The 14483-nt window shown below is 44.7% G+C and overlaps 1 protein-coding gene across 4 annotated transcripts in view; it reads left to right on the top strand.

The window, feature by feature from the left end:
* The window catches only part of PHF20 (PHD finger protein 20), a 153219-nt gene that overhangs the window by 132669 nt on the left and 6067 nt on the right, over positions 1 to 14483 (top strand). For all 4 annotated transcript variants that reach the window (XM_026656850.1, XM_026656848.1, XM_026656849.1 and 1 more), the window contains one exon: positions 5681 to 6080. In XM_026656850.1, coding sequence (XP_026512635.1) covers positions 5681 to 6080 — 400 coding nt within the window. The remainder of the gene's footprint in view (positions 1 to 5680; positions 6081 to 14483) is intronic.

The following is a 14483-nucleotide window of genomic DNA, read 5'->3' as shown; positions in this document are numbered from 1 at the left end:
TACTTGTAAAAGGGCAGATAAAAAGTATTACGTCCCATCAAAAGCCCTAGAATTTCTATTTTCATACCCCCAGCCAAACTCATTGGTGGTAGAGGCAGGCAACAAATGGGGCAGGCAACACCATTCAAGGAGCAACCCATATCGTAGAGTGGAAAAGATTGGCTCTTTTTGGTCGTAAGGCCTATTCGTCAGCGAGATTACAGTTCAGAATAGCCAAGTGTGAGGCCTTGATGGTGAAATACAACCATATAAATTACTCCAAACTGTACAAATGTATTGACTTTATCCTGGAAGACAAAAAGGTACAATTTAGGTCAGTCATCTCTGAAGGTCACCTTCTGGCATGAACAGCTGTACTGGCTTCCTTAGAATCAGCAGACACCGTGGCAAGATCCATTGCAACCGCCATAGTCATGCGATGGGCCTCTTGGCTCCATCTGTCCGGATTCCCAAGTGGGGAGGTGCAATCCACGGTAGCAGATCTTCCCTTTGACGGTCCAAAAATATTTGTAACTAAGACTGAGTCCCTCCATACATTGAAGCACTCTAGAGCAACTCTTTGGTCTTTAGGCATCTATACACCTGCACAAAAACAAGGCAGATATTACTTATCACAATGCTCAAGGCCAGTGCCCTACACACAGCCACAGAGGCAGAACGATACCCATAGGTGGAAGCAAAGACCCACAAGACATAGGCCACTCCCGTCTCAGTCTACCACCTCGCAACAACCTGGATTGAAACATCAAATTTGAGGGTTTGGTCGGGGCCCAAGAAAGAGACTAATTCCAATTGCTGAAACCACTTTCTACCAGACATCCATTTACAGACCATTTAATACCATTCTCCCCACCAATTATTTACAATTATTACTTCGGACAAATGGGTACTGGAAATTATCATCACCGGTTATTCCATCCAGTTCACCTCCGCCTTCTCTTCCTGTCCCTCTTCAGGGACCCCTCTCACGAGTACCTTCTAAGACAGGAAGTAGATCAGCTCCTGCAATTGGGTGTGGTAGAACTGGTACTGGTACAATCGAGGGAAGGGATTTTATTCCCATTATTTTTTTAAACCCAGAAAAAGACATGGGGTTAGAGGCCCATTCTCAACCTGAGAAACATAAATTTGTCAAAATAAAACTGTTCAGAATGGTTACTTCAGCAACAATAATTCCAGCACTGGAACAAGGGGACTGCTCTTCGGCCCTCGACCTGCATGATGCATACTTTCATGTCACCATACATCCATCGCACAGGCGGTTTCTCCAATTTGTTTTGAGACAAGATCACTATTAGGACACAGTGCTGCCCTTTGACCTCTCCATGGCTCCCTGAGGTTTTTTTCCCAAAGTTCTAGCAGTGGCGGCAGCCCACCTACGCAAGCAGGGGCTCATGATATACCCACATGTAGACGATTGTCTAATCAAGGCCCCAACTTGGGAAGAAGCTGTTGAAGCCACACAAAAGACAGTATCACTCTTTACAAAATTTGGTCTCCAAATAAACATTCAAAAGTCAACGCTGACACCTGTGCAAGAACTAGAATTCATTGAGGCTCACCTAAACTACAGATTCCCCCCGCAATGATAATCACAACATAAGTTCCCTCTAAGCTACGCGGCTGCACAGCAGCCTATTAAGGGCCACGCAGGCGCTAAGGGCTGCGGCAGGGAGAGATGCCTCTCTCCCAGCCTCAGACCTGCCGCAGCCGGGGGAGAGGCACCCGCCCTCAACCCAGCCCGGACCTGCCATGGCCAGGGGAGAAGCACCACTCCCCACCAGCCCAGGTGCTGCGGGGGGAGTCCTCTCTCTCCCTGCCATAGCCCCGGGGCAGCCTGCACCCCAAACCCCTCATCCTCGGCCTCACCCCAGAGCCCGTACCCCCCTCACCTGAGCCCCCCTACACACTCCAAACCCCTTGGCCCGACGCCCACCACATGAATTTTGTTATGTGCACCAATATGGATTTTGTTGTGGATACAACGAAATTCATTCCGCACATGTCTGGGAAAAATTAAAGGGAACAACACTGATCACAACGGACACCTCCCTAGTGGGCTGGGCTTCCCATTTAAACATCTAGCAGTACAGAGCTGGTGGTCTCCTCCAGAACCAACACTGCACATAAACGTTCTGGAACTGCAAGCAGTTTGCAACATATGTGCACACTTTCTGCCCATGATCAAAAACAAAACCATACAAATCCTGATGGATGTTGCTTGCATGTTTTATATTTAAAAAAAAAACAAACAGGGAGGAGCAAGATACACTCCCTCTGTACTGAGGCCTTAAGACTGTAGAACTGGTGCATCCATGACAACATCACCATATTAGCCACCTATCTACCTGGACGTTAGAACACCACAACGGACATGTTAAGAAAGTTCTCCCACAATCACGAGTGGGAAATAAATACCTCAGTAATATAGGACATATTCCGACAATGGGGATTCCCCACAATAGATCTATTTGTCACAAGTCAGAACAGCAAATGTCCAATATTTTGCTTCAGAGCAGGCTTAGGGCCAGGATCCAGGGGCAATGCTACTCCCCAGCGCTGGCGGCGCGACTACACTTGCACTTCACAGCGCTGCCGCAGCAGCGCTGGGAAGTCCCGAGTGTAGCCAAGGCCTTATACTGTATATACAAGCCTCCTAAACTGGTGAATAAACCTGTAATTGAAGGCACTTCTAGAGGTGAACACTGTCACATTTTGAAATCCTTATTTTTATTGGCGAATTCTAGCCCTTTACTGACGAGATTTGCCCTTTAAGAAGATTTGTTTTGTTAAAGCAGCACTTGTCAGTTTTGGAATAACTGCCGCTCCATGGTCTGTTCAAGGAGTTTCCCTTTAGGTCTCAGGCCTCCAGCTGTCAATTCTCATTGAGCCAGGAGCTGCCTCCCTCTCCCTCAGAGCAGGGTTTTAGGCTTTCAGCTCCCCCTGCAATTCACTGTGATTATCCCGGCAGGTCTGACTTAGGGCTTACTTAGCACTTGCAGTTTCACTTTCTCCAGGGACAACGACAGTGGTTCATCGGTGACCAAACAGTCCTCACCAGGTAAACTACTTTTATTTACAGAAAACATCATAAACAATAGCATTTAAATACGTACTTAATCTTACAGAGGTCCCCCATCTTCCCTATGGAAACCCTGGCAGGTTCCCGTCCTTCAGACTCTTTAGCAGGTAACCACCACTTGCCGTCGGTTGGCTCAAAATCAGGCCCCCAAGTCCGTTTAAATGCAGCCATTATATCCCAAAAGACTTTTTGTTTCCAGGACTCCTGAAATGGATAAAACCAGTCACAGTCCCTTTGCCAAGGGGGCAAGAGTTCAAACTCTGGATGTCTCCATAATCAGCATTGGGATTCTGCATAAATCACCACTTAGTGATCTCAGATCCCCCAAGCAATCCACACAGTGAGCCAGGAGCACACAAATACATATAACATGTATTGGTACAAAGGTCTCTGGGCCCATATTGTCTGGACCACCTCAAACCATCTCTTTGAAGTTTTCATGCTTTCAAGGTCTGGCTTAACATCCAGAAAACATTTATAAAGTTGAAACACTAGTCTCCGAAGATGCTGCATGTGTTAGCAATATCTGTCACAGGCACCAACAATAGTCTCCTACAACATGTAGAAAGGAAATTTTAGCCACTCTAGCATGGATTTGAAAGGAATGTTTCAGTTGTGCAATTATCATGTTGCCTATAAGATGCCTACAGCAGACAGCTCAGTTGCAAACATCTTTAGCCCAGTATTATCCATTTATCATGTCTTCAGAGAGCTGTTTGAATTTTTTTTTTGTCTCTGGCTCTTTATTCTTTGAAGATAAGTCTTGATAGACTGTGCAGTGGCATGGGATTTCAGTTACTTTGGATTTCAAATTAGATCAATACTTCTCCAGGATCTCCTCCAATATTCTTTCATGAGTTAGCCCAGGCTGTCATTTTATTTTCTTCTAGTTTGGGCCTGGTTCTAGTCTATGGGAATAATCTGTTCAGACATTCCAAAGTTGCTAAATACTTTGCTTCCTTTTTTTTTTTTTTTTTTTTTTTTTGCTGTTGACCCCTAATGGATAAGTGAAGGAATTCAGTGAAAATTACAGAAGCATAGTATTCATATTCATCTAAAATTCTTGGTTCCTCCTTAAACTATTTATAAGTATACCCAGTTGCCCTGCTGCTGAAATAAATTCTTGCAGGGTTATTCTGTACTGTTCAACCTGATGGAAATTTAAGTAAACTAAAAAATGAAAAAAAAATAGAAAACAGTTTAGTGGGAAAGGTATGGGGTTCTAGTGTACACAAAGATAGGCTTGGCTAGGTGTGAAACTGCTCAAACACTTTGCTTAAGTAATGGAATAATTTGCAAAGGAAGGGTCATTGAGGAACCAGTATAGACATGTATTATTAGATTTATGGATTTAGTTTGAAGGACAATTCTATACAGGTTGCTAGAAAATGACCCAGAAGGACCTTTCCAGTGCTGTGATCTGAGAGTTCATTTGGCTTAAGGAGCTTGCATTTGAAGTGCCTTGCTTCCTGTTCCTTTATTACACCTTGTTTCTTAACAGTAAATTAGTTTCATATAAATGACACGTATATAGGAACAAAGAGCAAATATCAACTATTTTTCCAGTTTTTGTTAAGTAATGGGTTATTTCTTTCCATGGTAAAATCAGAACTTTTTTTTTTTTTTTTTTTTTAGAATAATAGAGAAAAGAATACTTAATTGTCAAACAAATCACAATGCACAAGTAATTCCTGGCATACTCATCCGAGAAATAGATTTCCTGCTGGGAAAATTTCTTGATCCCAGAGTTTATATTTGAGTTCATTTTCACAAGTTTTTCTTCAACTATTAATACATGAAAGAATTGTTGTTAAAACCAAATACTGGGTGTGTTTGCTGTCTTTATATGTGTGAGGGGGTTGGGGATGGAGGGGTTGGAGTGTCGGGATTTTTTTTTGTTTTGATTTATGGTCTTGTAATCTAATATTGGCCATACTTTCAGGAGGTTCATTTGTACTACTCTAATGAAATTCGTATTTGTTTGTATGAATAGAGGACTGTTTCAGCTCTGTATGCAAATACAGTAATCAACTGTTTAGAGCAAACACTTTCTCAGTTCTAGTGTTTTTAAATATTTCTTTCTTACAATCAAATTAAAAACATGAAAACAAATTTCTGCTTCCATAAAGAAAATTCATAGATGATTCAGGGGATGTACCAACAACTGAAAATATTTTCTCATTTATTTTAACACATTTTTATAATTGAAAGTTAACAAAAGTATTTGCACCATTGAAAATGGTGATATGAACATGCCAAATTTGAAGTAGTTCCAAATTGCACTCTGCCTGATACACCTAAACATTGTGGGGTATAGGATAACTAATGCCATGGCATTAAGCAGAAAGCATTATTAAAAATAGTGACTCTAATGAAAAAAGATTCTTTTGAAAGATACTGAACAGAGATCACTGGAAAGTGAAATCTCACCCCAGAATGTTTAGGGAAACTTACGTGTGAGGAAGTTCATCAGTTCTGATGTGTTTAGATAGAATGTTCTCATTTCACTTCTTAGTAAAATAAGGTCATAAAGAAACTCTGTCATTTTAAGAAGTTTAAATTTAAAAAGTGATTTTTACTTGTTTTATCTGTAAACAGAAATAAAGAGCATCCAGACTTAAAACTTTGGTGTCATCCTTGGAAGCATCTTACAGTGGATGAAAAAATTCATACGAAACACATCATTCACATTGAAGAAAGCTGCTGCAAAGAAGAGACCGTAAGTTATAGAACTTTCAATGGAACAGTTGAGAAACCTTCAACCATTCCTTCTGTGGAGGAATCCTATATTACCAGTGAACACTGTTACCAGAAACCTCGGGCCTACTACCCTGCTATAGAACAGAGGCTGGTTGTGGAAACCAGAGGTTCAGCCATGGACGATGGAGTGAACAGAATAAGGGAGAATGGAGATGATGTCCTGTCAGAGAGATTTGGATGGAATCTGGACAGAGAATTATACAAGTTGGAGAATGAGTCCAAGCATAATTATTCTAAGGTATGTTGTATTGGTATAGCCCTGTTTTTCTAGGGCATTTGTTTTTACCAGGCTAATCTACTGTGCTTTCTGAAAATCCTTGACTGCTTTGAGTATTATCTGTGTTGATCCCCACTTCTAGTGCATGTTTACTTCATGCTCCAGGGTCTGGAATTTTCTGGTCAGCAGTGTCCATTGGGGTTGCACATGCTCTCCTCACAATCTGAGGGCATGTTGCAAAGTGTTGTTCCAGCCCCCCTTCTTACCACATGTGGCTTCAGGTTGGCACTCAGTGATGTCTGCTGTACTCCCCATAGAAGTTCATCCTTCAAAAATTTCACCTTAGAAAGTTAATGTTACAGTATTAGTTTACTAACTGCTTTGCTAGGTTTTTCTGTCCTGTTGGCAGCTTTAGATTTTGACCATTGATTTGATTGGTGCTTTAAAGTTGAAGCAAAGGTATGAAGGTTCAGATACTCTTCCTTATGTGACTTATCCTTGTCAGTGAGGTGCCTTTTTTGTGGTGGCGGTGGTGTTGTGGCGAAGACCTTATCCTCGGTAAGTGCTTGATTTGCTGGTTCTTCTTAGCCCAGTCCTGATATGCCAGGGATAGTCATCTCAGGCTTCGCCTCTTGGAGCAATCTATGAAGGTGACTTCAGATTCAGAATGGAATAACCCTCTGTCCTGGGACTGAGCCCCTCTACTAAGGTTATACAGTTCCTTACCACTCTGAGGAACAGTGACACATCTTCATGGGGTCCCCAATACCAGGGCAAAGTTTCTAGCTTCCTCAGTGGACTCTGAGACCAAGCACATCAGCTCTCCAAGTGCTTACTACTTCTCCTGGGCTTTTGAGGCAAATCTCAGTCTCACACCAAAGAAGACAGAAAGCACCAGTCTTCTGCCTTGGAGATGAGAGGAGAAGAAAAAGAGGAGGAGCCATGAGTCATAGAATCAAAGGAGATTAGGGTTGGAAGAGACCTCAGGAGGTCATCTAGTCCAACCTGCTGCTCAAAGCAGGACCAACCCCAACTAAATCATCCCAGCCAGGGCTTTGTCAAGCTGGGCCTTAAAAACCTCTACGGATGGAGATTCCACCACCTCCCTAGGTAACCCATTCCAGTGTTTCACCACCCTCCTAGTGAAATAATTTTTTCCTAATGCCCAAGCTAGACCTCCCGCACTGCAACTTGAGACCATTGCTCCTTGTTCTGTCATCCGCCACCACTGAGAACAGCCTAGCTCCATCCTCTTTGGAACCCCCCTTCAGGTAGTTGAAGGCTGCTATCAAATCTCCCCTCACTCTTCTCTTTCGCAGACTAAATAAGTCCAGTTCCCTCAGCCTCTCCTCATAAGTCACGTGCCCCAGCCCCCTAATCATTTTTGTTGCCCTCTGCTGGACTCTCTCCAATTTGTCCACATCCTTTCTGTAGTGGCCCAAAACTGGACACAGTACTCCAGATGTGGTCTCACCAGTGTCAAATAGACGGGAAGAATCACTTCCCTCGATCTGCTGGCGACGCTCCTACTAATGCAGCCCAATATGCCATTACCCTTCTTGGCAACAAGGGCACACTGTTGACTCATATCCAGCTTCTTGTCCACTGTAATCCCTAGGTCCTTTTCTGCAGAACTGACGCTTAGCCAGTCGGTCCTCAGCCTGTAGCCGTGCTTGAGATTCTTCCATCCTAAGTGCAGGACTCTGCACTTGTCCTTGTTGAACTTCATCAGATTTCTTTTGGCCCAATTCTCCAGTTTGTCTAGTTCACTCTGGACCCTATCCCTACCCTCCAACATATCTACCTCTCCCCCCAGCTTAGTGTCATCCGCGAACTTGCTGAGGGTGCAATCCATCCCATCATCCAGATCATTAATGAAGATGTTGAAGAAAACCGGCCCCAGGTCCGCTCCCTGGGACACTCCGTTTGATACCGGCTGCCAACTAGACATTGAGCCGTTGATAACTACCTGTTGAGCCCAATGATCTAGCCAGTTTTCTATCCACCTTATAGTCCATTCATCCAATCCATACTTCTTTAACTTGCTGGCAAAAATACTGTGAGAGACCGTATATCATTCTCTAATTGAACATTTGACTGTGCTGCCTTAATCTGTTTATGCAAGAACTCTTCTGCCTCTCTGATGCCACTCAAGATCAATAGTTGACCTTTAAGATCATGAAACTTTTCCTTTTATACAGCCATCAACTTGTACTTCCTGCATAAGAAGTCTGTCTTCGGGCAGGAAACAGAATATAGCACAATCCTTGTTAAGTCCCAATAACTAGTCCATTGCTTGTGGTCGGTATTGGTAATGTACCGGGGGGCGGGAATCCTTCTCTCTCTGCTGCAAACTCTTTCAGAAATCCTGTTAGCCTGCTCAGGTGGGTTTTTTTTCAAGTTCCATTATTTTCATTGGTCAGTACCACCCCCTTGCTATTATGGAGGGATTAACCACTTAGACTTCAAACACCTGGCTTGATCAAAGGTCACATAGCCCCAGTCACATGGTCATTAGAGACACAAGGAAACCAACCGCTCACTGGGCTTTTTCGGAGGCCCAAAAGTTCAACTATTTGACCCTCTCAGAGAGACAATCAAACCAAACATGCAACTCACCAAGTCATCAGGATCTACAGATACATCCCGGAAACTTCCCTGTTAGCATTGCCTGTTCACCTGCTCATGTGTTCACTTTAAGTGCATTATACCTAACGTTTCTGGACGGCATCATGAAAGCATCCAAGGCAAAGAGTGTGTTAGCTACCCCAAAGGAAACCTGTAAGACTGTAACCTAGTCATCCAGCAACATGTTTGTAAAATGCTACAGGCTTGAACTTCATTCTGTGGAGAAGCATCATTTAACAGGAAGGTGCTCCAAGATGTGTCCCCAGATATTTCTGATTTGAGGGAAGGGAGTGCATTCTTCTCCTATTTAGCACTCTCTTCCTTCTAAAACCTCCTTCGTTGAGTAGTGTCCCTATGGGTGCTCCACTTCAGGTGCGCATGTGCCTCTTGAGCCCTTGATCGGAGATTTTCCGGTAGCAATGACCGTTCAGTCCGCACATGCATCTAGTACCTCCTTGTGCCACGTAACAAGGCTATATAAGGATGCATGGGCAAACCACCCTCCGTTCCTTCTCAATTGCCTTGGCCTGAGGTGGAGCCTTAGCATGTCATGCCTCAGCTGTCTTGTGTTTACAATTTCCTATAGTAGTTTTGTTTAGGATTAGTTAGTATAGTTAGTTTTAGTGATAACTATATAGTTAGAGATAAGTGGTGATTGGATTGTCTTGTTCCTCTCTCTCTCCCCCTCAGGAAGTCTTTTATTTTCCTGCCAGGAAAAGCCTGGATCACCAGGTTATAAACACTGCTTCTCCTTCTGAGAGGCTATACCTGTTAGCGACAGCCACTCTTATGTGGCTGTTGCTTGGGGGAGTCCCATGTCTCCCAGAAGTGTAGCTTCTGCCCAACCCTCAAATCCAGGGCAAGAAATAACAGAGATTAAACTGAGACTGTTGACAATGGACTGCTCCCTTTGACCAGCTTCTGAATCAGCTCAGGAGACACACCTCTCCCCCCATACATCTGTTTCTCCAGACAGATCCAGCACTCCTTCAACCTCAGTGCAGGCTTCTCCTGAGAAAGGGAAGACTTCGGAGGCTCCAGGGAAGGTTTTCAAAAAGAGGAGTGTGGAGACTCATCTTACGGAGCCAGCTCCTAAAGGGCCCAGATCCCCTGGTGAGAACCACAATCTCGGAAGCCTTGACCTCTCAGCTTGGTACCATAGAGGCAAAAGACTCCTCCAGTACTGGTAGGGCTGAAGTGCCAGAGCTCAAGGAGAGAGACAGCTCTGACAGGTCTTGGTACCATCTGAGAGACAAGGAAGGCAAGCATCAACAGTCGAGGCTGCCACCATCTGGCACAGCCCCACCATTGGTGCCTACGCATTCAGCACCTTTGCTACTGAGCAAGAAATGGCACCAGATACCGTGGGCACCTGCATTAGTACACCCCCAATTGATAGTACCTTCTTCAGTTACCGCATCGGTACTGATCCCCTACTTAGTACCACAAGAATTCAGGTACATTAAGCACCTGTCTGATTAACGTACCTAAGTCCTCACTCCTCATAGTACTGAGTGTCTCTTGGTACTGAGACCTCCATCTCCAGATCACCATCATCCTCACCATTTTCTGTGGTTCCATTGAAGGATATTGAGTAGGATGGAGACTTCCAGTCAGTCTCTCGTATTTCTGTACAGGGTTCTCCGACTTACCTATATAGGAACCCATTCTTTGACAGTCATAGGGAAGATACTCTTGCTCAATAAGGAGGGTGGTGGAAGCAACCCTATGCCACCCCCGCTCCCATATGGGTGCCCTCCCACCAATGGCCATACTGGAATCTTTGGACTACTTATCGGCATCAATTCACCAGACCACTGGTACTGTCTCCTAAGGAGGCTAGAGTCATACAATCCTCTCCGCACCAATCTGCCCACTCACAGGAGGAGACATTTGAGGAGCAGGAAGCCACGGTGGAGAAAGAGGCCACCCTTCAAACACCTATTTCATCATTGTCTACCGACAAGGTGATTATGCCTCCACCACCTTCCATGGCTGCTGATTTCTGCAATTTCAAGCTCTTATAAAGAGGGTAGCTGACACTTCTAATTCTTCTTAGAGGTCAAGGACTCACAGCACAATCTGCTGGACATTCTGCAGTCAGCAATATCCTCCAGGGTGGTATTACCCATTAACAAGGTACCCTTGCATCCAGCGAAGACTATGTGGCAAATACCTGCTACCCTTCCATCAATGTGTAAGTGAGCAGATAAGAAATATTATGTTCCCCCTAAGTATTCTGCTTTTTTTGAGCAGGGTAAGCAGAACTTCTCCAAGTCTATTCTGTATGACAAGGACCAAAAGAGACCATACCTTTTTGGACAGAAGTACTATTCATCAGCAACCCTGCAATTTAGGAACAAGAACTATCAGGCAATCATGGCCAACATTTTACAAATTATAATTTTACAAACTGTAATAGATTTACAGCCTTTATTGAACATCTGCCACAGGAACATAGGAAACAGTTCCAGGCCATCATTTCAGAGGGCCAATTATTGGTCAGAACCTCTCTTCAAGCATCCTTGGATGTTCCAGACACCACTGCCAGGCCCATCTCCATGGCAGTATTTATGTGCAGGGTGTCATGGATCCAACTCTGGGTTTCTGAGAGATGGCCAGAACACTGTTGAGAAACATCCCTTCAATGATTGTAAGCTAGTCTTGGAGACCACAGATGAGTCCTTCCACATACTAAAAGACTCTAGAGCTACTTTATGATCTCAGGGCATATATACACCTACAAATAAGATTTGGTAGGTCACATCCTGCTCATTTCTTGGGATTCCTAAGTCCCACTGAACCTCCCAGGAAAAGACAAATTCCAGAGAGAGAATGCTGCTTACCTGCCCTCTATGAGCACCCCATTATCTTCAAAATTTTGACAGGTCGGTCAAGGGTTCAAATCCTCTGGTTTTACAGCTACATCTGTTTCCCCTCCTCCCCCTCTTTGGAGATCACATTCCCCATTTCCAACATGCTTGGAGGAGGATCACTACAGACAACTGGGTCATAGATGTCATAACATCGGTTTATACCATCCATTTTACGTCCCTCCCCCCCTTCCATCCCCTTTTCCTCTTCAGGGTCCCCTCTCACAAGCTTTTATTGAGATAAGAAATGAACTCTCTCCTTCGATAAAGAGCAATATAGGCAGTCCCACCACTTCACAAAGGCGAGGAGTTTTACTTGACGTATTTCCTTGTACCAAAAAAGGATAGAGTGTGGAAACCAATCTTGGATCTAAGACTTCTAAACAAGTTTGTAAAGCCTTAAAAATTCAGGATAATGACTCTGGCAACTATAATTCCTTCACTGAAGGAAGGGTATTGATTTTTGGTTCTCGACCTACAAGATGCCTATTTCCAAATAACGATAAATTAATTGCATAGGAAACACCTACGCATCACTGTGGGCCAGGATCATTTCCAATTCCAAGTACTTCTCTTAGGCTACGTCTTCACTACCCGCCGATCCAGCGGGTAGCAATCGGTCTATCGGGGATCGACTTACCGCGTCTAGTGAAGACGCGATAAAATCGATCCCTGATGGCTCTACCGTTGACTCCGGAAATCCACCGCGGCAAGAGGCGGTAGCGGAGTCGACGGTGGCACGGCAGCAGTCGACTTGCCGCCGTCCTCACAGCCAGGTCAGTCGACCTAAAATACGCCACTTCAGCTACGCTATTCACGTAGCTGAAGTTGCGTATCTTAGGTCGACCCCCCGCTGTAGTGTAGACCTAGCCTTAGGCCCTAAGGATGTTCTCAGAGGTACTGGCAATAGTGGCTGCTTACCTCCATCAAGAAGCGATCCTAATCTTCCCATACCTCAACGTCTGGCTACTCAAAGGCAGGCTGTTCCTATGGATCAGTGCTGTCTTCCAACCAGACAGCAGTTGCTCTTTTTTCCAGGAACTGGGTCGCCAGCTGAATGTAAAAAAATCCACATTAACTCCTGTAGCAAAGATACAGTTTACAGAGGCATACTTGGATTCATTGACAGCCAGGGCCTACCTTCCCACAGACAGACTTGTAACTTTGTCAGCGCTGGTAGGGACAATTCAGGGGAGCTTAGACTACAATAAGGAACTGTCTACAGTGCCTGGATCACATGGCAGCTTGCACCTTCATGACCAATCATCCAAGGATACGCCTCTGCTGCTACCAAGGTTGGCATAAAATGACCTTTTCTCTAGCCAGAGATGCTTTGTATAGGCATGTGATGGTTCTTCTCTAGACCCTCAGCGTCTGTGCAGGCATTCCTTTCTGTCAGCTCCAGGAGTAACTATGACAACAGCTGCATCATTATTGGGATGGAGAGCTCACCTCAGTGCCCTCACAACTCAAGGTAGATGGACAAATCAGGAAACCTGTCTCCACATCAATCTGTTGGAACTCAGGGTGGTCAGAAATCCCTGCTTTCGTTTCCTCATCGGGGCAAATCGGAGTCATGACGGACAACCTATTCTGCATGTTCTATATCAACAAGCCATGAGGGACAAGATCCCCCTCTCTGTGCGCCAAAGCTAAGAAACTATGCAATTGGTGTATAGTCCATCCGATCCAAATTTCAGTTGTTTCTCTCTCATGTATTCAGAACTATAGCTGGTATTCTCAGCAGATAGTTATCCCAGGACTACAAATGGGGGCTAGACTCTCAAATACTCCACACTTTATTCCACAGGTGGAGACTACCAGAAGTGGATCTCTTCACCACCTTCAGGAACAAGAAGTGTCCTCCATTCTGCTCAAGAAGGGGTCTGGGCCTTTCTTGTATCTTGGCAGCGGGATCTGCTTTTTGCATTTTCTAAAACACTACTACTATTAAGGGTGATGAACAAGATCAGACAGGACAAAGAGTTATCCTTACAATATTGATCTGGCTGAGACAAGCTTGGTACCCTGATTTGCTTCCCCTATTCGTCCAACTGTTATTCATCCTTGTGAACATTCCTCATTTCCTCTCCCAGGCTGTGGGTCATGTGCTTCATACTAGCCTAGGGTTCTCCTCCGGGTGTGGTTCCTTGATGGTTTGTGGGGTTGGAATCTTCCTGCTCTGCAGAAGTGCAACAGGTGTTACTGAACATCAGGAGTCAACCCATATTACTCACCTGCAGAAGTGCAAGAGATTCTTCCTTTGCTGTTGTCACCACTTTTTTGTGTCTGAATCTGTGCCGCTCTGTCGCCCTGGATAACTGTTAGATCTAAAGAAATTGGGGTTATCAGTTCAATTAAGGTCCATTTGACCGCAATATCAGCCTTTCATCCTCCAGTAGCGGGATTCCCCGTATTTGCTGACCCTGTGTTGTCTAGGTCAGTAGTTCACAAGCTTTTTCAGTCCGCTTCCCTCCCATTCTCTCCCCCCCCCCCCTTCCATTTATCATTCACAGAATTTGTCGTGCCTCTCCCTCCATTACTTGTAATCTGAAACTGTTTCGGTTTTCTTCCAGGGCTCTACCCTGAGATCCTGCTGCCATAATAGCCGGAGTGGGATAAAAATTCAACAAATAATGTGGGAGCGGGTGGGAGTGAGTATTGTGGGGTGAGATGGGAGTGGGATTTTAAAAAATAATTTTCCTGCAGCGCAAGCAACATGAATGCCCTGGCCAGCACCTGCTGCTCTCTAGCCGCCCAGCTCTGAAGGCAGCACCACCGTCGGCAACAGTGCAGAAGTAAGGGTGGCAATGCCCTCACTTTGCACTGCTATTGGTGGTGGTGCTGACCTCAGAGCTGGACAGCTGGAGAGGAGCAGCTGCTGGCTGAGGTATTCATGTTTGCTGCTTGGGAGAACTTTTTT

Source organism: Terrapene carolina, unplaced genomic scaffold, assembly GCF_002925995.2.
Source record: "Terrapene carolina triunguis isolate 2854851 unplaced genomic scaffold, T_m_triunguis-2.0 Scaffold233, whole genome shotgun sequence".
Lineage (NCBI taxonomy): Eukaryota > Metazoa > Chordata > Testudines > Emydidae > Terrapene > Terrapene triunguis.
This window is presented reverse-complemented; position numbering and strand designations above follow the sequence as displayed.